At 45.1% G+C, this 27,981-nt stretch overlaps 1 protein-coding gene and 2 pseudogenes across 1 annotated transcript; 2 read left to right on the top strand and 1 right to left on the bottom strand.

Moving 5' to 3' along the window:
- Positions 1-388: 388 nt before the first annotated feature.
- On the bottom strand, positions 389-1,802 carry LOC112880205 (annotated as a pseudogene).
- A 16,196-nt stretch (positions 1,803-17,998) lies between these two features.
- On the top strand, positions 17,999-22,321 carry LOC112881641 (putative disease resistance protein RGA3). Its single transcript, XM_025946430.1, has 5 exons — positions 17,999-18,356; positions 18,495-18,752; positions 18,947-19,793; positions 20,015-20,923; positions 21,149-22,321. The coding sequence occupies exons 4-5, from the start codon at positions 20,633-20,635 to the stop codon at positions 22,121-22,123; spliced, it is 1,266 nt and encodes a 421-aa protein (XP_025802215.1). The 5' UTR covers positions 17,999-18,356; positions 18,495-18,752; positions 18,947-19,793; positions 20,015-20,632; the 3' UTR covers positions 22,124-22,321.
- A 671-nt stretch (positions 22,322-22,992) lies between these two features.
- Positions 22,993-26,705, top strand: LOC112881640 (annotated as a pseudogene).
- Positions 26,706-27,981: the final 1,276 nt, after the last annotated feature.

Below are 27,981 nucleotides of genomic sequence, written 5' to 3' on the forward strand. Positions count from 1 at the left end.
CATTTCTGTTCCCCTGTTTGGGTAGGGCCGTAGGAGGCAGGCATTGTTCAGGATTTTTAGGAAGCTCAAATTTGAATTAAACCCTAGATAACCCAAATTCCCATATTCCAACAGGCCCTTAAGTAGTTCTTAACCAGGTATATACATACCGTACAATCAACATCAGCTAGGATTGCTCTGACAGCTTTTAGTCCAAACCTTTCCGATACATGCATCAGTTGCAGCATATGCACGATACACGTATTCATTCAGCATAAATAAATAGATATGAAAAAAAATCACTATTGCTAAAAGCAAGGCCCAAAAAAATGATCTAAGCATGTATGGTTACAATTCTTAAGAGTTGAAGGTAGCATCTGAAATATACAACTTCAATAGAATCATCATAAGTTGGTCCTGCATTTATTTAGATAGCTATATATATAAAGCTAGCTTACATGCATGTCTTAGCTGGAATGCAGTAACACTTGGAGCAATAGCACAAGGGACACATCTAAGCAGCAGCAAAAATAAGCCACCTAGTTGCAGTAGATATATCCAAGTTGGTAGTGCTGGTATCAACTTAGGGGGTCAATTCTTGTTAAAACATACCGACGAGTATCTCGCAAGGAACAATTTCAGTACTTCTTAGCAAGCACTGATGACACTGAGAAATATGGAACATACTGGGTAATACACTCAAAGTCGCATCCGACAGTGCAGAGAACACGGCACTTCCTTATTATCCATGTTATATAACACCAGTTTCTGGCTCCCATTCTGGACAAAGAAAACCAGATTGCAATAAGGATGAATGGAAACAAAATAGCAGTTAAAGACATCTGGCCAATCCGATTTTCCAGACAGATGTGCAAAGTTCGCACTGTGCTTCAGAACCCATTCTTCTGTATCATAGTCCTCAAGAACCCAGACAGATAGCTCAGCCATCTCGATAGTGCCGTTTGTATGTGCACTAATGCAATGCAGGTGCCCTTGCAATTGACCAACAAAAAAAATATCACCACGCTCCTTTGGCCAGCGGATGTTCCTACATTTCTTCCCTTCCCTGTCCACCACAACTATCTGATCCTCCCTTTCATAATCGCGGCCAACCATGAAATGCAGCATGCCATTAACAAGCGCACTGCCCAAATATGATATGATCCATCCGTATGCCCTGTCACTCCATACCCCGTTTTCAGATGAGTAGGCCGCACCTCTGCCACTCCCTCATCATCATCATTGTTTCGCCTGAACTGGAGCCACACTCCCTCATCATCCTGCTTGAACTGGACCAACCGAAAGTGCGAGGAGACAGCCGGGTCAAAAATCAGATAGGTGCAGGTGCGTTCATCATCCAAATCGTCCAATGGAGATGTAGTCCAGCCAGAGCTGGGCACGGCCGCCCATTGCTGGGTCGCAGGGTTGCACACAATATAGCCCAGTGAGTCATACACGTCTGAAACCCGTCTGCGCCCAAGGAGGACGAGCCCATTGCAGGAGCCCAGGAGGTCGATCTTCTCGATCTCAGGTAGTTCAGTGAGGAAGGAGAACGAAGCGTCGACGAGAGGCGAAGGTCTCCCTAACAGGTCGACGAAATGCCCGAAGTTGTCGCCGCTGCTGCCTCCGAACAAGAACCCTTCCAGGGTTTGGGGAAATTTCCGGCAGCGGAGGCGGTCGGCGATGAGCTCGCACCAGGGCTTGGAGACGCACTTGAATCGGAAGCGGGGCTTGGCGGGGACGCGCGAGAGGATCTCCACGAGGGCGTCGTCGGAGGGGCAGGCCACGGCGACCGCGCTCCTCTTGAGGTTGGGGCAATCCATGTCGCTGCCAAGGGAGGAGACGTAGGTGAGCGAATGAGCGGGGAGAGGGGGGAATATGGGGGTCACTCCCGGCCGGGGAAACTCACCTGCCGCCGGAGACCATGAGATCGCCGAGCGGCGCTCGCCGACGAGTCGGCGGTGCTCGTGAGGTGCAGGCGGAGGAAGAGGGAGAGGCGCTTCACTTGCTGGAGTTTCAGTGCATCAGTTGTTGGGGACGGACTAAATTACAGTCGAGTCCCTAACCAATATTTATCTCTCTTTAAAACGAAAATAAAGGATTCTAAATGCATTATGCCGTTATAAGGGCTGAAGCTACCTATAGTAGGGTAACATTTCTTTTAATTTTGTTTATGCTTGATTTTCCTCTAATATGTTTCGTGGCACATGCTGTTGCCAATAAGTCAAACTGTTTCACTGACTAAAGTATTGGGTTAGACAAGGTCAGTAGCATGTGTGGTTTCAATCCAAGTCTAAAGCAAAATTGTGCCAAAATGTCCAACTTTGGCTCGCAATCTATTGTTTGGAGAAGTTCGGAAACTTCGATCTATTGTTGCCCTTCATAAAATTGGCCAAATATTAGAGTACAACCTTAGCATAAGCATATGAATACGACTGAACAAGTGTTCCTATGTTTACATAATGCCACACAAGCTGCAGAGAAAAGATCAAATACTAGAGAGTTCAAAGCACAGAGTGACTATGCGATTGGATCTTTTTTGTTTCAGAATACCAGTGAGCGAGGCACCAGTTTTCCTGATCTGTTGTGGCCTTGTTGGGCGCGGTTCTGCAAACTCGAATAGGAGCCTGAGCTCTCAGAAACTGAGGGGCGTCTTGCTCTTGGGATCAGTTGTTACTTGCTAGCAGAGCCTCTGCATGTGTACAGAGCTAAAGGGCAACGGTGCCTCGATCTACAGCACATCACGTTGGAACAGACCCGTCCCAACTTTTTTGCAGCAATACACAGAGTGGTGACTTGGCTATCAGGTATCTCACATGGGCAAGAGGAATGTGAGAATTGCAGTAATAGCCACAAAGACCTCACCCAGAGCAACACAGATCAATGCCTCCAGTCTCAGGCCAACACGATTGGAGGCAACAGCGAACTGAGGGGTGTATATGTCTCGATAACAACGATAAGTGCAATTTAACTTAGTAAATATGCCGTGAGCGGACAAGGGAATTTAGACAGTCCCTGCAGTTTCAAGGCCACAGGAAGCAAGTAAAGCACACCGACTAAATTGATAGGAAAGAAGGATCACTTGAAACTTGAAAGATATTTATCATGCTCAACAGAAGAACCATGGCAGAATAAAAAATGAATAATCGATAGATGATTATAGAATATCACTCGAAATCTTCTGCTGGTTTTAACACCTGAAAAAAATGATAAAATGGTATGGATATCTTCCTATAAACGAGATCAACTTGGACAAAAGCCAGTAACGGTAATTACATTAGTCTCCAGAGTTTTTCAGTGAGTGCACCAGTGATAGTTTGCTAATGATCGTTCTGCTGGATCTACACCAACAAGACTGTCAGGGCTAAAGGGTTCTTCATAAATATTGTCCGCCAGGCTGTTTAAAGTGCAACAATTAGCAGTAAGGTTGGGTGATAATCAGAAACCTGCAAACACAGGTATTATGGCTGAAGAGATAGAAAATCAGACAACAGAAGGATATCGTTCAAAATGAATAGCATTTAAGAGCAGGCACAAAGTTCTGATATCCTTTGGGGTTCCCTGTTGATCTGATCAGTTTATTATTATTATTTTCATCACTAGCTGACTTGATTCTTTGGAATGATTTTCACAGATGACCAGACAAAATAATAAAGTTCAGTAGCTACTGCATGCACATAAAGGGCTGGGTAGCTAGAAAACCAAACGGGATTAGTAATCGATGCAATATGGTTAAGATATCTACTCTGATATGCTCCGGAGCTGATTCATAATTCAGTCTCCAACAACATGTCGGCAACATATGACATGGGGGCTCCATTCCTCAAATTGTTACTCGTACAGATGTACCATCCACATTTTCTTCTCCAGGCTGCCTAGCCTCTAATCAGTTACAACTTTGTCTAAAGGAGAATATCCAACATACGGAGCTCATAGCAATAAACTATGAATTTTTGGCTCTCAAATGAAGCATCTTCAAAGTTCCCAAGTACCATAAGTTGTACACTATCTAGTTGAGCTAAATGTGACAGCATATTAATTGGTACTCCCTCCCTCATCACATGTAAGGCATGCTTTTCCAATGATCTTGTCTTCAAATGGAAGGTTTATTCCATCTTCTGATGCAAAATAAGTGTATTGTTTCCTATATACCCCTTAATAAATACGCACCTTTTAGTTTGGTTGTTTCCATGCTTGCATTGAATATATGCTTTAGAGGAAATAATCAAGGTAGCATAGTCATTTCAAAGTGTTATTAATCTTTGTGCCGGAAGAAAACAAGCCTTCAAGTTGCACAGAGGAAAAGTTAATCTGTACTTTAACCCCCTGCCCCAGTTGTTTTCTGTAAAAGAAATTCTTTGGATTACAGGACATTCCTCCAAAATTTCAGAATTTGGTTCTCATATTTGTACGGGGGGAATAGTTCAGAACTTAGTTCAATAAATCCCAGATAACACATATTCCCTTACTAAACCAGGACCTTACCTAGTTTTGGACCAGGTATATATCATGTAACCAACATCAACTAAGGCAGCCTCAAAGGTTGATGTCACAACTGTCAGGCTAAAACCTTTCAAATACATTTGCAGCGTATGGAAGTTAAACACATTCATTCAGAATAAACAAAAACTGAAACGATGGAGGAAACAAAATCCATTGTCACCAGTAAGGCCCACAAACATATATCCAAGCACATATAAGATGGTTACAATTCTGCGAATGCGAAAAAAAAGCATTTGAAAATATAACTTCAATGCAGATCATTATAAGTTGGTTAAGGACATTCATTTAGACAACAAGCATACCTAAAGCATAGCTTGCATCAACGGCTTGCAGTTTTAATTGAACCAAAAGCATAAGGGATACATAAAGACAAGGATACATGAAGAACCAGCAAAATGCATACCTAGCTCTAGCTAGTAGATCTATCCAAGCTTCTAGCTGCTTCATTCTTGGGAGATCAAATTCATGTTGGACAACCCACGAAGCATCCAACCAAGCAGCAATTTCAGTGCCTTCTTAGCAAGCCTGCTGACTCTGCGAAATAAGGAACATATGGGGTCATCTTCTTATCCATGTCATACGATATCAGCCTCCAGTTCCAATGCTCCACAAAGAAGACCAAACCACGATCTGGCTGAATGGCGACCACATCAAAGTCAAAGCCGTAACCACGATCTGGACATGGTCTCCCGCATGTACACTCACGCAATGCAGGCGCCCTTGAGATTGACCAACAAAAACAAGACGGCCACAATTTTCTGGCCAGTTCATGGTCCTAGAAGGCTTCCCTTCCCCATCAACTGCAACTAGCATGTTCTGTTTTCTAGTACAATTGTTGAGGATACTCATGTGCAGCATTCCATTAAAGGGCGCCGTGGGTCTTCATGATGTCTGGCCCTTCTAAGAAACCAGCTCACTGGGCCCTGCAGAAAGTCTTGGGCATCATCATTCAATTCACAATGAAAGAAAGATTATATTTTTTCTAAAAAAAGAAAGAAGTCTTGGCATCATCATAATAAATAAAAATAAAATAATTCTTGGCATCGCTGTCATGCCCTACGAGTTACGGCTCAGTGGCGCAGGTGAGATCCTGCTGCGAAAGATTATTTGCATTGCAAGAAGCTGGAGCAGTGCTGTGTTCCGGAGACAAGCAGTGCCTCATTGGACCCAAATACTGGAGTGACTGGAACAGGTGGCTTACAACGCACCTTAAGGAATCTTTTCTTACGGTGCAATCCCACAATGTTTGTTGCTCACAAATAGTACTTCATTTATTGCCTAATGCTAACTTTTTACAACATTGTGGTTGCCCTAAGTGGTGTGGTCGTGTGGATGCTGAACTGGCGACTTTTCTGGAGGGAAACAAGTACAGCTGGGGCATGGATCAAGCCCCTGACAAGATCCAGAAGATCAGGAAGGAGCAAGGTTAGCAAGCGTTCGGGGGAGTGACAGAAGTGAAGTTTCCTTTCAGCATTTCTGTGAGTGATGATGAAAAAAGCAGTGTCATTTCCCTACGTGAGCTTTGGCAACAATGTGCTGTAAACCGTAACCTTTTCTTTTTTTTTACTTGCTTGGAATTAAGACTGGGGATCGTCCCTAATATTCTTTAAAAAAATTAACCGAAAGCCACAAATTAGAAGCCATGCTGATTTAAGGTGTTTGACTGCTAAACGAGCTTGGCAGTTTACCAGTAACAGCATCAGCTATAGATTTTAACATGCGATGGACTTTATAATCAGCCATCGATATGCCTTTCATTTTCCGTTTCCCCTAATTGTTTCCTGAGCGTTCTGCAATTTTTGACTTCTCATTACCTAGCCAGTGATCTAATGCGACGATCTGAAGAAAAGATGTAACATTAGGAGCTCATAGCAGTAATTCAACAAAAAGTTTATGGCACTCAGAATTTCTATTGAAGCACCTTCAATGTTCCCATAGACAAATCTAACTGAAATGGCTACATAAAAGTAGTTGTAAAAGTAAATGGTTAAAGTTCAAACATTGACTGCTACAACAAGCTCTGCTGAAATGGATCGAAATAATCACCATCTACAAGTAAGCTCCGTTCTATCCAAAAGTCTCCTCTTACCTGTTGCCATTTATTGTTCAGCAATTGTCAGCAACTGAGACTAGCTATGCAATGTAATCAAGTTGGTGGCTTTTGACCTTTAACGCAAAAGAGCTCTCAGTGTTTGACATTCTTATGCCATGCATTGCTGACAATATCTAGAAGCTGAATTTATCCAATCAACATAAGAAAACACAAGCAGGACAAAAGAAACTAAAAATATTTGTTACAAATCAAGCAGTAGTAAGGCCAGAAAAAAGTAGTCCAATGATTATGATTCTGGAATTACAAAAGATAGTATTTAAAACATATAGCTTGAACACAAAACATTGGCAAGAAACTACATTCATTGAGACAACTAGCATATGAAGCTAGCTTACACACATGAATACTACAGGCTTGCAGTGTTCATTGGACTAAATACATGAGAACGAATATGTCCAAGCACCAACAAAGTGTATGATCTAATTCAAGGAGATTTATCCAAGTTACCACGTTGGTAGCAATTACATAGCAAACCAAGTTCAAAAACTCAGATGTCAACAAGCAGCACTTTCAGTGCGCTTCTTTGAAAGCACTGGTGTCTCAGAGAAATAGGGAGCATAAGGAGTAATAACCCCATAGTAACATCCGACAGTGCAGAGAGCACACTTTTCCTTATGATCCATATCATATGATATCAGTTTATAGTCCCAATGCTGAACAAAGAAAACCAAATTCTGATCAGGATGAATGGTGGTCACATTGTAGTCAGATCCAAATTGGCAAGTCTTTTTCCCAAACAGCTCTGAAAAGCTCACAGTGTGCTTCAGTTTCCATTCTTCTGCATCATAGTCCTCCAGGACCCAAACGGATAGCTCAGTCATATGGCAAGAGTTGCCATCTGGATGCCCACTCACACTCAAGCAATGCAAAAGCCCTTTGGATTGACCCACAAAGGCAGGAAAACCATGATTCTGTTCCCAGTGGAGGACCTTACGTGTCCTCCCTTTCCCATCAATGGCAGCTATCAGCTCAGGACCTACAGACGAGGGGCTGACGATCAAATGCAGCAATTTGTTGAACAACGTGCTACCCTTCATGGATGATATGGTTCTATGCAAAGCCCATTCACCTCCCTTTTTCCATCGCCGCCACCCCCCCCGGCTTGTCATCCCATCTCTCAGCTTCAGACGAGTAGGTGAGCACCAATTCAACTTTTGGATTGTGGCAGAACTCGATCAACTGGAAGTGTGGGGAGATGACTGGGTCAAAAATCAAGCAAGTCAATACACAGGATTCCCCAGCGTCTTCATCGCAGTCTTCATCCTAATCCAGTGGATTTGATGAGAAGCCAGAGCTGGGCACAGGCACCCAATGTTCGGTGGCAGGGTTACACACAATATAGATCGTCGTATCACCAAAGGTGGAGGTCTGCCCAAAGAGGAGAAGCCCATTTCAGCAATCTAAGAGGATGAGATTCTTAATTCCAGGCTGCTTCCTCAGGAAGGAGAATGAAGGGTCGACGAGAGGCACAGATCTCCCCAGCAGGTTTATGAAATGCCCACAGACCTCACTGCCATCTCTGTCGTTGTTCTTACTGCCGCCTTCCTTGTCATCCTCACTCCCACCTTCATCGCTGCCCTCACCGACACCTTCATCGCTGCCCTCACTGCCGCTTTCATCGCCACTGTCACTGAATGAATCGCAGCAGCCCTCATTGCGGAATGGTGCCTTGCGGGATCGGTACTCGCAGCCGTAGAAGAAGCCTTCCAGCGTGAGGGGGAGCTTCCTGCAGCGGAGGCGGTCGGCGATGAGGTCGCGCCAGGCCTTGGAGACGCACTTGGACCGGCAGAGGTACTTGGCGGGGAGCCGCGAGAGGATCTCCACGAGGGCGTCGTCGGGGAGCCCGGCCACCGCGCCCCTCTTAAAGAAGCAGCCCGCGCCACCGAGAGCGAGCTGCGAAGCGGAGGACACGTGAGCTGATGCACACACGGCACGGGCGAGGGAGAGAGGGAAGCGTAGCGAGCGGGGATGCGGGGAGGAGCGTAACGGCTGCCGGGTGGGTCGGTGTCGGCGGCGCTGGGCGGTGGGCGGCCGCGGCTCCCTCGCTCCGTCGCCTGTAGAGCCATCCCACCGGCGTCACCGCAGGAGCGGACGACCTGGACGGCGGGTGGTGGCCGCGCCCGAGGAAGGAGAGGAATGGCGAGATCGCCTCCGGAATTGTGGGGATTTCTAAGCCCTAGCAAGTACTAGCAGCGCACCTCTCGCGCTTCTTCCACTCTGCTCGGCTCTGCGAGTGCGAGATTGGGGACGGATGGATACTGGGTACATTTGGGAGAGCCTGAGCTTTACAGGGTGCCTTTTGCAAATGTGCTGCTGGGCCTGGAACAGATTCATGGGCCGTGGCAAACTATTCCTTCAGCCCAGCTTCAGCAACCGGGATTTCTTTCTTCCTTCCTCCCTTCCTTCCTTCCTTTCTTTCGTTCGTTCTTTCTTTTGAGAACACAGCAACTGCAAATTGATGAAAAATTTGCTGCATCTACTTGAGAAGAGTAGCATTCAAGAGTTACTGTATGGTTCATATCTTTTTCCCTTGGTTATCTAGTTAGTTGTTCCAAACATTCGTTAGATTTTTTTTTGGCAATGTTTATAAGAAGCCAGGCAACCTAACTGCAGGTTTGGTTAATAAGATATCAGACCATCAGCGACCTGGCCTCCTTTGAAACCATCCAAAAGATTAAATTTGTCTGGTTTCAATAGTTGAATGGCTTATGTTATCTGATTTTGTAGTTGAAGGTTGAAAACCGGACTTCTGTGATAGTGATTTTTCCCTTCTGTAAAAGCAGAGTGAATGTCAACTACTTTCCTGCATTGTTACTGTTGTTTTGTTTGAGATCCTCTCCACGTTCCAAGCAATATGTGATAGACCTTTCAATTCAAACTTCTCTAATACTTGCACTGTATTGATTGGACCAAAAGCATCAGAATGAAAAAAAAATGTTAGGATTAGATGGCTGCACCAAAATTTCAGGATTATGTTCCACTGTTAGATGAACAGAATGGAGAATGGTCCAAAAATTTCAGGATTTAACTAGAATTTGAACTACCTCCTAATAACCTGATTCCCCCTATTCAAACATGCCCTTAACTAGTTCTGAACCAGATAGATAGTAATCAACATAAACTAGGAAGCCCGACATTAAAGAAAGAAAGAAAGAAGAAAGATAAACATTAGGAAGCCTTAGAGGTTAATGGGACAGCATTAATGAACCTTCCTGGCACATGCATTGGGAGCATATGAGGTATACATCCATTCATTCAGCATAAATAAACATACAAAAGAGTGAAGGACAGAGGAAACACAATCAATCAATAAGCCTCCTATAAAGGCCAAGGAAAAAGATCTAAGCATATATGATTATTGCAATCCCCAAAACATGAAGTTGTGTAACTTCATTCATTTTGATGTATGACATAAAGCTAGCTTACATGATGTCTCTCACCTGCTTTCAGTGTTAATTTGAACCTAAAGCATCAGAAGGGATGCATCCAAAGTCCAAGCACCAGCAAAATGCATAATCTAATTAACTGTATTTATCCAAGTTGTCAGCTGCTCCATAATTGGAAGATAAAATTATTGTTCAACATCCTCCGTGCAGACTCAGCTCGATCATTTTCTCCTGTGAAAATGCTTGAAGAATCGATGGAAGCTCCTCTGGTACTAAATTCATTTCAAAGGGAAACTAGCCAGCTTTTATCCTTCGAAAGGAAACTTGGCAGCTTCTATCCTTCAGCAGCACACTAGGCAGCTTTTCAGGTTATTGTGAAACTTCAGCTTAAACAATTCCAAATCGTTTCCAACATATAGATTGTACATACATTCATTCGGCATAATGAACACACAAGGAGTAAAGGACTGAGAAAACAAAAAATCACAGTAACTATTCACTAGGAAGGCCAAGAAAAAAACATGTAATATATGACTAACAATCATTCTGGGAAGAATATAACTTGAATGCTAAGAATCATAAGTTGTGCAACTTTGGCCATTACATTGATTAACACAACAAGCATACATAATGCTACCTGACATGACAAATTGGTGTGCGTATACTTTGGACCAAAAGCGTGAGAAGGAATAAATCCAAGAACCAGCAAAATGGGAACCCAATTCTAGTAGATATGCTCATGTTGCTACCTGCTCCATACTCCTCAAGCAGGCACCTTCAGTACTTATTTGTGAGCACTGATGAGTCCAGGCACCACCATCCCCCACCCGAAACAACGCTGGGATGATCATTCGTGTCTTCCCTTCCACATCCACCTCAAGCATCATATCTCCACCCAAGAGCAGAAACAGAGTACCATTAACAAAGGCACCGGGTTCGTGAAGTCTGGATTTGATCTTGATCCCATGACGCCATCCTTTACAATTGTCCTTGTCTTTTCTTCTTCAGACGAAACTTCTGACGAGAAGGCGTGCACCGTCAACAGGCCGGCCTCCTCCCAGTCCTCCTCGCTGTGTCTCGCTCGCATCGACTGCCTGCCGCCATCCGGAACGAGACAAAGGCGTGCTTGCTACGGACAAAGCCGTCGCCAAGGTCGCCCGATCTTGCGAGCTTCAAACGCACGGCTGGTGGCAGCCCAGCTTGGGTCTCGTCGAATCATCGTGTGCGTCCACTCCATGGCTCCTTCCTGCGCGAACCGCGAATCAGGGGAGTGGAGAGCTGAAGATAGGGGCTGCGAGCGACGGGGTCTTCGAGCTTCCGTCTGGGGTGGCATGTGGGTGGCCGGCGGCGGCAGTAACCGCCGGCGGACGGGCCGCAGCGGGAGGTGATGCGAACCAGCGGCCTATTTGTAAAATCGGGATGCAAAAAAGGGGGTTATTTGCAAATATTTGGATCGCGACTGCTAATCGCGCTCCGAATTAGGGATGTATATGAAAAGTATAGGGGCACGTATACAAATATTCAGATTAAACTAGGGGCATGTTGCAAAGATTGGTGCCCGGCGAGGTGCCGAGGTCGGGCTGCCGTCGGCGGCCTCCGCTTGTCCCGCCGGTCGCCGCCATGCGTCCCAGAGTCCCTCCTTCAGTTCAACGCGCCCATCCTCTGCTCCGGATCGTCTCTCGCGCCGCCGCAGTCGCCGCTCGTGGAGTGGACCAAGTTTCTCGTGGGATGCTGCCGCGGCTGCGCCGGCGCGTCGAGCTCAAGCGCGCGGTGCCCTCGCGCTGCCGCTGTCCAAGCTCCGAGCTGAGAAGGGCGACACGCATGTCCATGGCACCATATCCGCCCACTCATGGAGGAGCTCGAGCCTCGAGGACGAGGTCCTCCGCCGCATCCCGCCTGACGACCCCGGGAGCCTTTTCCGCGCCGTGCTCGCCCGCAAGCTCTGGCGCCGCCTCGTCCTCGACGACCCGCCTCCGGCGCAAGCGCGAGCGCGCGCCGCCCCCGATGCTCGGCTTCGCCTGCATCCTCGGGTTCGCCTTTGAGTCCGTCCCGGCCTTCCATCTCCTCTCCGCCCCGTGCCGAGCGCCGCGGCTGGCGCGCCCTCGACGCCCGCCACAGCCGCGTCCTCCTCCTCGGCGCACCCCTGCAGGTCGGGCGGAATCCCCTCGACGCCGCCCTCGTCGCCTTGGACCCGGTCGCCGACGAGCGGAGGGGGGAGCTCCCCACCACCCAAGGTGCTGCCCGACGCGCCCCCCGATAACCTGAGCTGGAACGCCTTCACCGTTGTGTTTGTGTTTCCCCTATGCATGAGCTTCTGAACTCAAGGTACTCATGCCAATCGATTTGCCTCAACCAGCTCATGCCATTTCCAAAATTTTCATTCGATATATACATCCATTCGGTCTAGAATCTATGTTCAGTGAGGGCAAATCGATTCCTCAACCAGCTCATGCCATCTCCAAAATTTTCATGCATTTGTGCGCAGCAAAGGGAGGACCGATTCTTGCTGTTCTTCAGGCTCACTTTGTTGGCGCATTGCAGCATGGTACCTGAAAGCTTTATCTTTTGGGAAAACATAGGCCATTCAACTATCGAAATCGTGTAAATTTGGCCCTTTGGGTGGTTTCAAAGGTAGTTTCGTATTTTTTAAAAACATTAAAAATTTCTAATTAGATCTAAAAAATCAAAACTAATCCATTTTAAATAAAAATATAAAACTAGTATCAATTTTTTTCTAAAAATGTAACTTATCTATTATTGCTCTATCTGAAACTTATTTATTTAAAAATAATAGACATAACTTCAAGCAACCAAATACTATGAATATAAAAAATTGGATTCGAATAACTGACAAGTAGAGTGTCAATAGATAGGTTATATTTTGAAAAATTTTGTTACCCATTTTGTATTTTTTATTTAAAATAAATTACTTATGAATTTTTTAGTTTAAAATTATATATTTTAAATTTTTATAAAATAAAAAATCACCTTTGCAACCACCTAAAGGACCAAATTTGCACGGTTTCGATAATTGAATAACCTATATTATCTGGTTTTATAGTTGAGGGTTAAAAATTAAATTTTTGTGATAGTTTGATCGTGTAAATCGAACTTTTCCTTTACCTTTTTCCTAGGTAGTTGGATGGGTAGATCACTGAGCAATGGAAACGGCTTTTATCTGCATGGGCTGCAACTAGGTGCTGGGTGCCTTCGATTTTATTCTTAGGTGTCTCCTCTCCTTCCTTTAATTTTGTTTTCCTCCCCTTCCCTATTCTTCTTATCTAGTTTTCTCTCTTTCTTTTGCCCCTTTCGATTTTACTCCTAGGTGTCTCCTCTACGCGCAGCTCTAGAGAAAATGAACAGAAGGTGGTGTTGTTCTTAATACTTTTCTTGAGCAATTAGTGGCAGGTGCTCTGCCGTTTCATTCATAGAAGAAGCAGTGTCATATTTACAAGTGCAGCATGTTACTGGACAGAGTAAAAGGAAAAAAAAAATGTTCTTAATACTGTACATAGGATTCCAATTCCACCCCAGCTATTCCAATTCCACCCCAGCTACAGCTGATTCACTCATCCAACTAAGAAGATTGCTACCAAGTGGGGATTCTCCTTTCTGCATTACTAGATGAGCCGACCGTTAGATTTGAGAAATTTGCGATTTCACTGTTGTCAAAAGTAGATTTTGCTAGAATGCCATCCCGCAAATGGATTTCGTTAGAATGCCATTATGAAATTAAGATCACCCGCTATAATAACTGTTCACCCATTTTCAAATTATTTGTGAATTTCTTACTTTTTTAGCCATGTGAACTGACCATTATGCCCCTCCTCCGCTGGATTGAATCAGCACCAGCTTGCTCTCCCTCAGTTTTTCTTCTTGGTAAACAATCCAAGCAACCAGCTTCCATCCCTCCAATCAGCAGCCACTCAGCCACTAACGACAGCATCACATCTCCCCATTGATCCCTTCTTTCTCCAACAATCCAAGTAGCAACCACTAGCTGGTATCTGGCATGAAGTTAGAGAGCTTAGCTTGTCTTTTATCTCTTTTACTTGTTCACAGTTAACCGGGAGGGCAATGAGGCTGCGCACCTGCTCGCGCGCATGCCATCGATGTCTTCTCCGGCGTTGTCCTGGATTGGTGATCTTCCAAACTGGCTAAGGGAGGCTGCCAACAGGGCAGTGGCGGAGCTAGGGTTTCTCGCTAGGGTGGTCCATGGTCTAAATTTTTTTTTACCGCTACAAATTTAACATGTCCATGCACATATAAATTACAAACACATTAAGAAAAATAGAACGCTTAGATTTCATAATAGATGAGTATAACTTTGTTTAACATATAATGAAAATATTACATACCCCATAATAGTTGAAGAACAAAAATGTCACTTCTTCTTCTTGTCTGGCCTACGCCTTTTAATAGCCATGAAAGTGTTGATAATTTCTTCTTCACTCAACTTTAAGAAGATATCCCGCTCAATAAAAGTCATTAGACAATGATCCAGAAGGCTATCACCCATCTTATTTCTCAACTTATTCTTGATAAAGGTCATTGCAGAAAATATTCTTTCAACACTTGCGGTAGCCACGGGTAGAAGCAATACTAACTTGATAAGTAAATAGACCCAATGATAAACTTTAGCTCTCTTTGTTTCAACAAGTTTTACTGACAGGTCAACAAGATTGTTTATGCCTTTGAACAACTCATCTTTTCTCATGTCATCAATAAAGGTTTCAAGTTGCAAATCGAGTCTTAGCAAGTCAGAGCTTGAAAATTTATTAGGGTAAAATTCAGCAAGTCTATGTACCTTGTTTGCATCAAAAGAAGTGAAGGAATCTGCTGGATTCAAAGCAGCCATACAAGTAAGCAACTCCATATTTACCTCATCAAATCGACTATCAAGCTCTTGACTAATTTTATCTATGACTCCAATATAAACTTCCCTTCTAAAGTGATCGTCATTTGTTTGGTCTGGAGCAAAACGTGATGATCTTCCATATGGCACATAATTATGTTCCATTTCGGGAACTTGAATACCATATTTGTTGCAAAATATTGTAACCCTTTGAAGAAATGAAACCCAACCATCAGACCTCATTTGTTGAATTTTACTCTTTGCCAAATGGACAAGTGACATTGCATTAAGAATATCTTGGTCTTTCCTTTGCAAACACTCAGACAATTCATTTGTGTGTCCAAGAATGTCAAGCATCAAATGAGCATTGAAAATGAAATCAAATGATTCAAGCACTCCAACCATAGTATGTATTTTTGGCCAGTCACCCCTTGCAGAAGTATCACGTCCTAGAGCTATGAGCACATCACGAATTGTGGGATACATAGCAATCAAGTTGACTACAATTTTATAATGAGAGCCCCATCGGGTTTCACCAGGTCTAGGCAGCCCCATCTCTTGATTTAACCCACTTCCAGATTCTAGTATGCCACACTGAAGTGCTTTCATGACATTGTCATATTGGTGATCTCGAATCATTCGGTGACGCTTACAGGAACTGCCAATAATATTTAGCAAGAGGGATACTCGATCAAAAAACCACACACAATCATCATTGTCTTTAGCAACAGCAACAAGAACCAATTGGAGTTGATGTGCAAAACAGTGAACATAATAAGCAGAGGGTGATTCTTTCATGATCAATGTTTTCAAACCTTTAATCTCTCCTTTCATGTTACTATCCCCATCATAGCCTTGCCCACGGATTTGAGTCATAGTCAAACCATTATTAACTAGTAATGACTGAATTGCTTCCTTAAGTGATGAAGAAGTAGTATCATCTACATGAACAATTCCAAGATACCGCTCACATGGCCTTCCCGATTTGTCAATATAACGCACACAAAGGGCAAGTTGTTCTTTATGAGAGACATCACTAGACTCATCGGCTAAAATTGTAAAGTGATCATCACCAATTTCCTTAATGATTTGATCTCTAGTCTCCATTGCACAACATTGAATAATTTCTTTTTGTATGTCTGGGCTAGTCAATGTGCAATTATATGGAGCATTCTTCAAAACATACTTGTCCACCTCTTCATTATTTGCTGCAAGCCACTTCAACAACTCAATGAAATTCCCTCGGTTGCTAGACTCTTCACTTTCATCATGGCCACGAAATGCTAATCCTTGCTGCAAAAGAAACCTCAAACATCTAAGTGAATAAGTCAACCTCATCTTGTACAGACGACGCTCCTCACTATCCACCTTCACAATTTTATCATCAATTGCTCCATGGGGAGTCATAAATAAATTGTATCTTTCTTGAGCTACGTTGTGAGCACTTGTTACACCACCCACATGTATATCAAGTGCATCAGTTCTATTCCAATTGTTCCAGCCACCATCAACAAATGCAGATGTCTTACTTCTCCCCTTTCCAAAAAGGTAGCAAACAAAACAGAATGATGCTTCCTTCTTGACATTGTATTCTATCCAAGGATATTTGTAAAACCATAAAGGATTGAACTTCCTATCCTTACCTCCAATTTTCCTACTGTCATTGTCAAAATCATGTGCATATGGTTGGTACGGGCCTTTAATAATATATGCTCGGCGAACTGTATCTTGATCATTGATGGGATAATTTGCTATTGACTGTCTTTCTCCTGGATCAAGTGGAAGCTGGTTGATATCATAAATTGGTTCCTTTTCAGGAAATGGAGGTGGTGGAGCTGGAGGCATTGGAGTTGTCATTACATTCTCTTTAATAACTCTTTCTCGATCAAGTACACTTTCTTGTTCTTCAATTTGGCCTTCTGGAAGAGCTTGAGCCACAGAAGGAGATGGAGAAGATGCCTGCTTCTTTTTTGCTTCATAGTTCTTCCAAAGAGAGGCAATATCACCACTCCTCTTCATGTTTCAACAATTCTACGAGAGAATAATATGATGTTCAGTATATCTAACCAATAATTTAATACTATAAAAATCATATATTGAAATAAAATAATTCAAAGATGTAAGTTTACCTATCTGTACGTGCAGATTGCAGACGGCAGATCAACCGCTGAAGCCTGAACCAATCTCGCTTCAGTAATGTTATCAATTGCAAGTTGCTATGATCTCTTTAGTTAATTAACTCAATTAGTTGTTGCCGTAGGCCCGTACTCCTGTTTAGCAGTTTAGGGATTAATCGATTGAGATATAGTAGATAGAAAATAAACAATAAACAAGATGGTAGATGGATACGGAAGTACATGGATAAAATCATAAAATAAAGGATATATGCCTTGCTTGAAAACCTGCTATGCGTTCGTCGATACTCGATCGTCGTCCAGCCGGCGGGCGGCCGGCGGCGGCCGCAGCAGAGAAGCCGAGAGCGTCGAGGGAGGAGACGAGACGACTGGAGACGTACGCGACTAGAGACGTACGCATCAGCCCTTCGACGCTTCGACTTCGCAATACAGAAACCGATCAGCGCTTCATCAATTGGGGTTCGGCAGTTCGGCCTTTGCAGAGAATTGGTACTAGGCTTCTGGGCCAAAACTCAGGGTGGTCCTTGGCCCACAAGGACCACCCTGTAGCTCCGTCCCTGCAACAGGGATACAGTAATGATGTGATGCAGTAAAGCTCTCTGATTCGCCCTCAAAAGAGAAAAAATAGCAACCACTAGTTTTTTTTTTGGGGGGGGGGGGTGGCGGGGGCAAGCGTTAGCCTCCGACCAGCTACTCCCCGGGCGGCTTGCAGATGCGTTAGCCTCCGACCAGCTACTCCCCGTGCTCGCAGCCTCCGGGCTTCATATGCGGCAGCACGGCCAGGGAGGGAGGGGAGATCGCAAATTTCTCGTTAGATTTCTAGACCACCAAAGTCTCAAGCGACACCACAGAATACATACATGTGCTGGACGAACGAACCATGCCCGTTGGCTTCTTCGCCGCCGGTGAGTTCGGTGACAAGTTCCAGGCTGGAAGTCCAAGCTCTCTTCTTCTCCATCGCTACTCGCTAGTGTGCCAAGTCAAGGTCAAGTCAAGCTCTGACTCTTCTCATTCCCTTGGTTAAAGCGTCACGCCAGCAGAAGATAGAGGCTGAGAAAATCCAAGACATTTTCGGATCGGAGGCCCTTCACGCATCGAACGAACGAACGAGCGAGCAATGCTACGCCTAAGGGCCCACACGGCCCGTTTCACAGCCAACCCCGTTCCTCTTCCTCAGTTCTGCAGCTCTACTCGCTTTCCCTCGTCAGAAAAAAAAACAGCTAGCCTGCTCGCTGCTCGGGATTGCGGTGATTCGGGCGGCGACCTGCAGCGCCAAAGGTCTGGGGATTTGCTCTTATCGCCACGGCGGAAGGCGGCGGCAGCTGGCAACCTGAGCAGGAGCCGGCGAGCTGGCGAGGGTACGGAGAGCGAGAGCCAGGAAGAGGGTATTTTGCCAAATTCTTATCCCAGGAAGGGGGCTATATGCATATATTCGGATCGCGATTGCTAGGGGGTTATATAAAAATATATAGGGGTTAAATACATATATTCGAATCGTGATTAATAATCGTGATCCTATGCAGAGGGCTTCCTGCAAATGTTCTTGCCCGGCGACTGGATCCGCGGCCAATCATCCCGTGCTCGAATCCGCTAATTCTACAGGCCCAGCCGCTGTCCTCGGTCTCACGCGCGGGCCACAGCGGCCTCCGCCGTAGTTTGCCGACTGCCGTGGTCCCAGAGGAGGCAGCAGAGGAAGACGCCCTCGCCCAAGCGTGCGCGGTTGGCTCCGCTCGCCGTGGCCTCGTGAAAACCGGCCGCCCATCCAGATTTTCCACCTCCAGGTATTTATCCATTTCCCAAGCTCTACTAACGCACGCCGTCATCTCTATCCATCTCCTATCTCTATCTGAACTCCAATCTGAGTTCTGTCTTTTGTTGCAAGTCACTCCATCATTGATCCTTTTCATCCAATCGAATTGCACCGTTTTGAGATGTGGATCATACGGTGGTTGAAATGAATCTCATTGCATTTCAGATGCCAAAATTTCTACGAGTGTTGCAGTCAGATACAGAGTTCACAACAATGCCTGATTGACTTCAGCAGTTCAGTTAGCCTTAGTCGTCAGATATATGTAAAGAAAAAGAGGGTGATGTAACAGCCTACTCAGTGCCAACGAATGCACGTTTCTCTTCATAGTACAAACACACCAGGTATAGAATCTGTGTGTTCAGACTTGTGTTTGCCTTTTGCTTTCAGTTCAACCCTGCAGACCATTTGTCAAATGTCAATAGAACCCCATGGTCATGTTTGGTCGCCAAAAGGAGATGGAGCAAGTTGTCAGCTTCTTCTTGGACCTCATCCTATTAGGAAAATGTGCATCCTTCCATTCATTAGTCCAAGAAGAGCTGGAATGAGATATTCAGTTAGTTGCTTGTACTCGGTCATGTTAACTTTCAGGTTTATTTACTTGCACAACAGCCTGATTCAGTAATGATGCTTGCTCAAGCCATCATCTTTGCCCTTCTTTTCTTTAGGGAGTTGCTGCATGAAGGTCTTGAGCATTAGCAGCCTCTGTACATTATTTTCTTAAGATGTCCAATTGCTCGAGCATTGTTTGATTTTTGATGCACCTCCCATTTGCCTGCTCTATGGTGAGATGAATATGCAGGCCACATCAGCAGCATACATTCCTGTCCCTTTGTGCTCTCCTCTTTTTATGGTGCTGGCCTCAAGAAGAAGAGGGATATAATTTCACCTGTGATTTCAGTTTCAGATAGGATGGTCTTCATTGGGGAACCAGTAGTTACAAAAAACTGTAATGGATCCAACAGGTTCAAGGGGAGTTATATAACATAGAGTCTTCTCTGTCTCCCTTTATCAGGTAAGTGCATCAGGTTGTTTTCTGTTTAATTAAGCTCCTTACACACAATAGAATACTAGAACACAGGCAAATAATTTGCAAACATGATTGATATATAACAATTATTTGTCTATACATTTATTACATGTAAAAAAGCAAAAGCAATGCTTTAGTTATATCAATTCACAATGTTTTAGTGTTCGTATTTTGTGCATAGTAGATTGACACGGCTTAAGTTTTAGAGATTAATGGCTGAGCGGCTGTTCGGACCTTGGAACAGTGGGAAAAAATGGCGGTTGAAAAAGTACATCAGTTTGGGATATTTGTTAATCAGGAAGGAATTAAGGATGGTCATCATGGCAAGTTATCTTGAAGTACCAGGTACTATGATTACCACGTTGGAGTTTCACTATGTGAGGACTGAAGTTGTATTTGATTAAGACTTCTATCTGAGATTCAAGACTTGAGAACAGGGGAGAATTTGGACTACAAACAGGGGAGAATAATGAATCAATATAAGTACAGAATATTGCAGGGCAGAGATCTCTGCAGGGCAACTCTGCATAGCACTTCAAAACATCAGGGTCAGTGACTCAAATAGTCTATAGCTGTTTCTGTTCTCGGATAGTAGCCAAGTACAAAGACAAAAAAAAAAAGTCAATCAACAGAACAATCAAGTGACAGTGAAAACAGCCCCAAACGTCAAACACTGATTGCATGGACCATTGACTATTTCAGTTTAACCCTTGAGCTCGGTCGTTGTTCTTTTACATCCCTGCTCACCATGGAGTTTTGATAGGAAACATAGAAGTAGACTTCTCCTTTCTGCCGTGTTCTACTCCTATTCCTGAGAACCCCAAATGGAACTTCTCCTTTCTGCGATCCTGGGTGACCTGACCTCTAGGTCTATAAATTTCATTATCAACAAGGTCTCCGACTCGAAGCCACCGGCGCTTGCCGTGAACGATAGCTTGCAAAGGGTTCTCCTCCGGGCACAGGTTATCATCGATGAGGCCATGGGGAAGCACATCACAAACCAAGCCATGCTCCTTCGGCTCAACATGCTGAGAGACGCCGTGCACCGGGGCCATTATGTGCTTGACACCTTCAGATACCAACATCAAGACGAGGAGGATGCCAAAGATCAGGCTGTGAGTCACTCCTCATCTCTGTCCAAAGTAAATTCTGCAATGCGTCACTGTTTCTCCAGTAGAGGTGCTCAAGATTTGAAAGAACTGCAAGAGACGCTTGAAAATTTGAGCTCCATGATCCTTGATGCGAATGAGCTTGTAATGTTCTTGACGAGATGTTCTCGCCTGTACCGCCAACCTTACAGCATGCATCTCCAGCTGTGTAACTGTATGTTTGGTCGTCAGATGGAAGTAGAACTTGTCATCAACTTCCTGTTGCGGCCACAATCTCATGGTGCTGAAGAATTGGAGTTCATGCCAATTATCGGACCATGCCAAGTTGGCAAGAGCACCCTCGTCACTCATGTTTGCAAGGATGAAAGAGTCCGTGGCCATTTCTCAAAAAATATTGTTTTTTTCCGCATCCATGGTTTCACAGATGATGAGCTAGCTATTTTCAGAGAAGGATGCACCGTAAAACTTCAAAATCACACATCAGACATGAAAAAAGATGGAAGATTGCTAGTCATCATTGAATTAGATGGGGATCTCAATGAAGAAGCACTGGATAGGTTGCATTTTGCTTCTAAACAGTATGCTCCAAGAGGTAGTAAACTCATAGTTACAAGTCGGTTTGATAATATTGTAAAGTTTGGATCAACACAGGCTCTAACTCTGAAATATCTGTCCAATGAGGCATACTGGTATTTCTTCAAGACTCTTACATTTGGAAGCATGGATCCTGAGATGCACCCTAGGCTCATGCACTTTGCCATGGAGATAGCCAGGATGCAGAAATGTTCCTTTGTTGGCGCAAACATCGTTTCTCGTTTGCTGAGGGATAACTTTGATGCGCAATTCTGGCTCAAGGTTCTGGCCTTCCTTAAAGGGCTCACCCAGGAGCGTGTCTCCAGATTTGAGCATCCATTTGATCTTCTGAGGCAGAACAGACCTACACATCTCGGGAGAATGGCTACACCTTCTGAAGATGTGGTGGTTTATCATCAGCATCAATGCTATTCAGAAGAGGAGGTCCCTAAGTTAAGACTCCAAGATGTACTGTATGGAAGCATTAAGCCTCATGGGAACTTCAAAGTCCTGGTATGGAAGTCTCTGATACCGCCCTACTCTAGCTATGTCTATTCTTGTGAGATTCGAGAGCTAAAAACCACAACTGCCAAGCGGAAGCGTCCTACGGAAAGTGGAATAACACTTTGTTAATTTTTTTCCATTGCCGGGATTACGTAGGAGGGTATCTGAATATGTGTTCGTTAGAGTGTCAGCTCATAAGTTACAGTAACTGTTGGAGAATGTAAAGATGTTACAAATTTCAATACCTTGTCGTGTGTAGCGGAATAATGTAAGATCTTGAGGCCAGAGATTTTCATGAGAAATAATGAATTGCTCCTTGTTTTTTTTCTCCTTTCCACCCAAAGCGACAGAAGTTATAAAGGTAGCATCTTGCAAACTTCTGTAGTCGACAAGGACGCTGCTGAAGCTACTGCTGTAGGTAATAGGTTCCAGATATTTGCTAGAATAGTCAAGTCATGTGCAAGCAGACACTATGGCTTGCGGCCATTTTTCATGGCTGTCATTTTCATGCACCAGTCACTTGGCGTACACGATGGGCTGGACGAAGGCTGCTAGGATGGCTCAAAGAGAGGAGCAGCCAAGTCCAGTCTCCCCCGAAAGTGATAGAAGATTACAGGATCTGAAGGACGATGGCTGAAGCTGCTGCCATTTTCCACACGTCCAGGCAGGAAGTCCAAGTTGCAAATAAACATGCAATCGATGTCAAGGAGTTCAAAACAATGCCTGATTGACTAAAGCAGTTCAGTTAGCCTTAGTCGTCAGATATATGTAAAGAAAAAAAAAGGTGATGTAACAGCCTACTCAGTGCCAACGAGGCAACGAGTGCACGTTTCTCTTCATAATACAAACAGACCAGGTATAGAATCTGCGTGTTCAGACTTGTATTTGCCTTTTGTTTTCAGTTCATGAGATGGAGCAAGTTGTCAGCTTCTTCGTGGACCTCATGCTGTTAGGAAAATGCTGCATGAAGCTCTTGAGCATTAGCAGCCTCTGTACATCACTTTCTCAAGATTTCCAATTGCTCGAGAATTGTTTGGTTTCTGAAGCACCTCCCCTTTGCCTGCTCTATGGTGAGATGAATATGCAGGGTCACATCAGCAGCATATATTCCTGTCTCTTTGTGCTCTCCTCTTTTTATGGTGCTGGCCTCAAGAAGAAGATGGATCTACTTGCAGTTTCACCTGAGATTTCAGTTTCAGAGAGGATGGTCTTGGGGAACCTATATAGTTACAAAAGAGTTCTGCGGAGCTGTACCTAGCGGGTGAAGCCTCATGGGAAGTTTGAGGCTTTAGCATGGAGGTCTCAGATACCCACATATTAAAGGTATGCCTTTGCTTGCGAGATTCGGGAGGTAAAAACTAGAGCCACCAAGAGGAAGCGTTCTATGAAAAATGGCGCGACACTTTCTTAATTTCTTCAGTATAAGACTTGCGTAGGTATGTCAGAGGATGCATGCAAATTTTTTCTATGTTGGATGTCACAAGTTGCAAAAATTCGTAAACCACAACCTTGGCATGTGTTTAGTTTTAACAGAATGATGCGTGATGGTGAAGCTTAATTAGATTTTTCTTGGGACAACAAATTGCTTGTCATTGGTTTTACTCCGTGCAAATGCAGCAGCCCAACAGTAATCTAGGTGTTGAGACTTGCGTATTTTTTATATTTTGGTATGTTCATTTTGTTTGCTTCTGCATGATTGGTTTGCCAAACGGAGATATGGAATGGAGGAAAGGATCACCAGCTCCTCCTAGAAATCGATGGTCCGCAAAGAGGTGGAATTTTAACGATTTTCGTATGGTTGCATTTGCATCGGCTTCAAATTTACTCTATCCTGTTTCCTTTCTAGTTTGTGTTCGATTCAGCATGATTCTTGCTCTGTTTTATGTGTACTCTATCCTGTTTTTATCTGAATCTGGAAGTGGACGTAGTTTTTGCTATTTGGCGAGAACGCAAGGACATGGCTGGTGTTGACTGGTGATGGACAGCTTTCTTTCTTTCTCCACGGCCAAAGTCAAAAGGGAGACTGGGAAAGCAGGGCATCACATCGAAGGCCCACAAGGCCCATTTTGCTCGTTGCCTTCCTCCTCTTCCTCAGCTCACTCATCTGCTCATGGCACATGTGCTCGGGACGGGACTGCCGCAATTCGAGGCGGGCGCCCCGCGGAGGAGTTGCCAGCCTGAGCGGACAAGTCAGTGCCGGTGGAGACGGGAGGCGCCGGGCGGCCGGCGGCCGGAGCAGGCGCCGATGGGGTATCTTGCAAAATTCCCATCAAAATAGTGGGCTTTGTGCATATATTCGGATCGCGATTATGAATCGCGATCCAACATAGTGGGTTATTTGCATATATACAGGGGGGCAAATACAAATATTCGGATCGCGGTTATTAATCGCGATCCAATCCAGGTGGCTTACTGCAAATGTTCCAAGCAGGAGCCATGGCACCCCGCGAGGTTGCGCCGCCTCCGGCGACCCCCGCTGGCTCCGCGGCCAAGCATCTCGCGCTTTCCACCGCCAACTTCACGTTTCAAGCCGCTGCCTCAGTCTCACGCGCGGCCCGAGCGACCTCCGCCGTTGGCTGCTGCGGTGCGGACGAGCTTGGCCAAGTGCGCGCGGCCGGCTCAATCGGCTCCGTTTGTCGTCGGACAGCAAGAACCGGCCGTGTGTCCCAGCAGATTTTCACGTCCAGGTATAATTTATCCCATCTCGTATCTGGTTTGGCCCTTGGTCTGGCAGTCTGAGCCCCAATCTGAACTTCTGAAGAATTACTCTGCCTTTGTTATAGTTTTCTCCATCCTTAGTCCTTTTCAGCCCATCTAATTTCACCTACTTGGGATATGGTAGTGGAAAACAATCTCACTGAATTTCTCATGCTATAATAAGTGGCCTGATGAATTGGTGACTGCATGAACGTTTTGGTTACTGTCAAAGAACATCTATTGCTCAGGATAAACCATCCATTACAAACTGACACTAGATTGTTTTCTGCGAGTGCTAGGATGCATGCGAAATTGTAGGCCTTAGCTTGAGAGATCCAAGTACTTCTGTACTATAGCAGTGTAGCTACTTGGTTGTCTGTCAGATACAAAGCTCAGAATATTTGGATGCTTGCCTTAGTTGTCTACTATATTTGTTTGAATGATCCCACGTTTTCGTGCTAGAATAAAAGTAAAGAAAAAAGGTTATATAAGAGCCTGCGAATGCACGATGCTGCTCCAGCTGGTTATGCTAAGAGATGCCATGCACCAAGGCTACTACATGCTCGACACTATCAGATACCAACATCATGATGAGGAGGAAGCCAAAGATCAGGTTGTCAGTTGCTCTTCGTCTCAGTCTATAGTAAATTCTGTAAAGCGCCTATGTTTCTCAAGTAGAGCTGCTCTGCCTTTGAAAGAACTGCAAGAGACGCTTGACAATTTGAGCTCCATGATCCGTGATGTAAATGAGCTCGTCCTATTCTTGACAAGCTATCCTCACCTGTACAGCCAACCCTACAACATGCATCTCCAGCTGGCCAATTGCATGTTTGGGCGCCAGATAGAAGCACAACTAGTCATCAACTTCCTGTTGCACACACAACCTCATGGTGCCAAAGAATTAGAGGTCCTGCCGATTATTGGACCAAGATATGCTGGCAAGAGCACCCTTGTCGCTCATGTATGTAAGAATCAAAGAGTATGTGGCCATTTCTCAAAAATCTTGTTTTTTTCGCATCCATGGTTTCACATATGATGAGCTAGCTACTTTCAGAGAAGGATGTGCAACAAAACTTCAACATCACATGTCAGAGCCAAACAAAGATGGAAGATTGCTAGTTGCTGTTGAGTTAGATGGGGATCTTAGTGAAGAAGCACTGAATAGGTTGCATTCTGCTTCTAAACAGTATGTGCCAAGGGGTAGTAAAATCATACTTACAAGCCGTTTTGGCACCACTGTAAAGTCTGGAACAACAAAGCCTCTGACTCTGAAGTATCTGTTCCGTGAGGCGTACTGGTATTTCTTCAAGACGCTTTCATTCGGAAGCACGGATCCTGAGATGTACCCGAGGCTCATGCACCTAGCGATGGAGATAGCCAGGGTGCAGGGAAGTTGCCTCCTTGGTGCCAACACGGTTGCTCGTTCGCTAAAGGATAATTTTAACGGCCAATTCTGGTCCAAGGTTTTGGCCTTCTTTAGATGCTTCATCCAGCAGCGCATCTCAAGATTTGGTCAGCATCCATTTGATCTTTTGGGCGAAAACAGACTTGCACATATTGGTAGAATGGCTGCCCCTTCCGAAGACGTGGTGGTTTATCATCAGCATCAACGCTCTTCAGAAGAGGAAGTTCCAAAGATAAGCATGGATGATGTGATATATGGAAGCGTTAAGCCTCATGGGAAAGTTGAGGTCCTAGTATGGAAGTCTCACGTACCACCTTACTATAGCTACATCTATACTTGTGAGATCCAGGCGATAAAAAACACAGGTGCCAAGAGGAAGCGTTCTATGGGAAGAGGAATGTAGCTTTTTTTTGAATTTTTGTGATGTGATTATCAGGCTTGGGTAGGAGGATATTTGAAGATGTGGTTGTTAGGGTGTCACAGTCCACAAGTACAGCATAGTAGTCACTGCAGGGTGTGTTAAGTTTAATGGTAAACAGAACAATGTATGATCTTCATTCTACATATTTTCATGAGATGTAATGTAATGAATTGCTTCGTGTTGGTTTCGCTCCTCCAGATGTTACAATCGCCTACCTTTGTTACCAGACTCGAGTTTTCCTTTTGTTCAGTTGAACCCTGCAGATCGTTTTGCCAGGAATGCGTCATGGTCATGTGCTTCTTGTGGTTTGTTAGCCGAGCAGAGGCTCATGATCGTGTTATCCCTGGTGTACTGCCAATCATTTGTCCAGAAAGGAAGCACTCCATCTTTCGGCTGCATTCTCCAATCTGATAATACAATGTATGATGCTTGCTCTGTTTCGATCTGTTACTAGACTTGTTCCATCTGAGATTGTAGTCTCCACAACTTTGCTTTCCCAGTCAATAGGCGCTAAATTTCTGAAAGTGAAAAGGCATGTTTTTTTTGGAGACCCAAAAAGTATGTGTCCATCAGTATCAAGCCGTTGCAGTCTACATCAGTACTAGAGATGCAAAATCAAATTCAGACTGGTCAGATTCAGACATTCTCTGGACTAACTCAAACTGCTTACCTGATAGTGAAACTGCTCGATCGCTGTCTCCGTTCTCCAACTAGATCGAGAAGCAAACCACGCATCAGAAAGTTGCCATGATTAAATGACAAACTGGTGCTACTAGCCAGAGTCTTTGATGCGAACTCGATCATTCACTCAGATGCCTTCACGGCCGGCAAATGCGCCAACGACCTGGCGGAGGATCGGATGACCGTGCCGCACTCGCGACCGCACAGCCGCCGCCGGAGGTGACCGCGACTGACCACTCGCCGTCGCCGGCCAGTCGTTCGGGGGCTGTCCTGGGCACGGCCGGCGTTATGGCGTTCGGGGCCGCGGCCGTCTGATCAGAGTAGAGACGCTCGCCGCCCGGCTGTGCACGCAGTCGGATGAGATTTTCTGCCCACCGCCGCCGCCGTCTTGTTTTCTTCTTGGGCGGCGATGATCTAGGCTCCTCGCCGGAGCTTGGCGCGAGTGCATCCTCGAGCGAGGGGAGCCTACGGCAAGCGCCCACCCCCTTTGGCTACCCTGCAGTTAGCCGCGTCGATCTGGGCCGTACAAGTCTAAAGCAACGGCTAGGAGAGGCCCAGGGGTGGACGGTGTTTCATTTACCGTCCACCCTGCTGGACGGCAAATGGAACACCGGCCTCCCCGTGGGCTCAGGCTGGCCGGCACAATCGACTATGACCACGGCTTCCTGACCTCCACCGCGATCAGATCGGCGGCAGTGCGGAGAGCGTCTGCTCCAGGAACGCCGGCTACTTGAAGAGGCTCGCCGTCGTCCACGCGTCGCCGGTGAAGTCGCCATGGCACAA

Source organism: Panicum hallii, chromosome 2 (assembly GCF_002211085.1).
Source record: "Panicum hallii strain FIL2 chromosome 2, PHallii_v3.1, whole genome shotgun sequence".
In the NCBI taxonomy this organism is placed as follows: domain Eukaryota; kingdom Viridiplantae; phylum Streptophyta; class Magnoliopsida; order Poales; family Poaceae; genus Panicum; species Panicum hallii.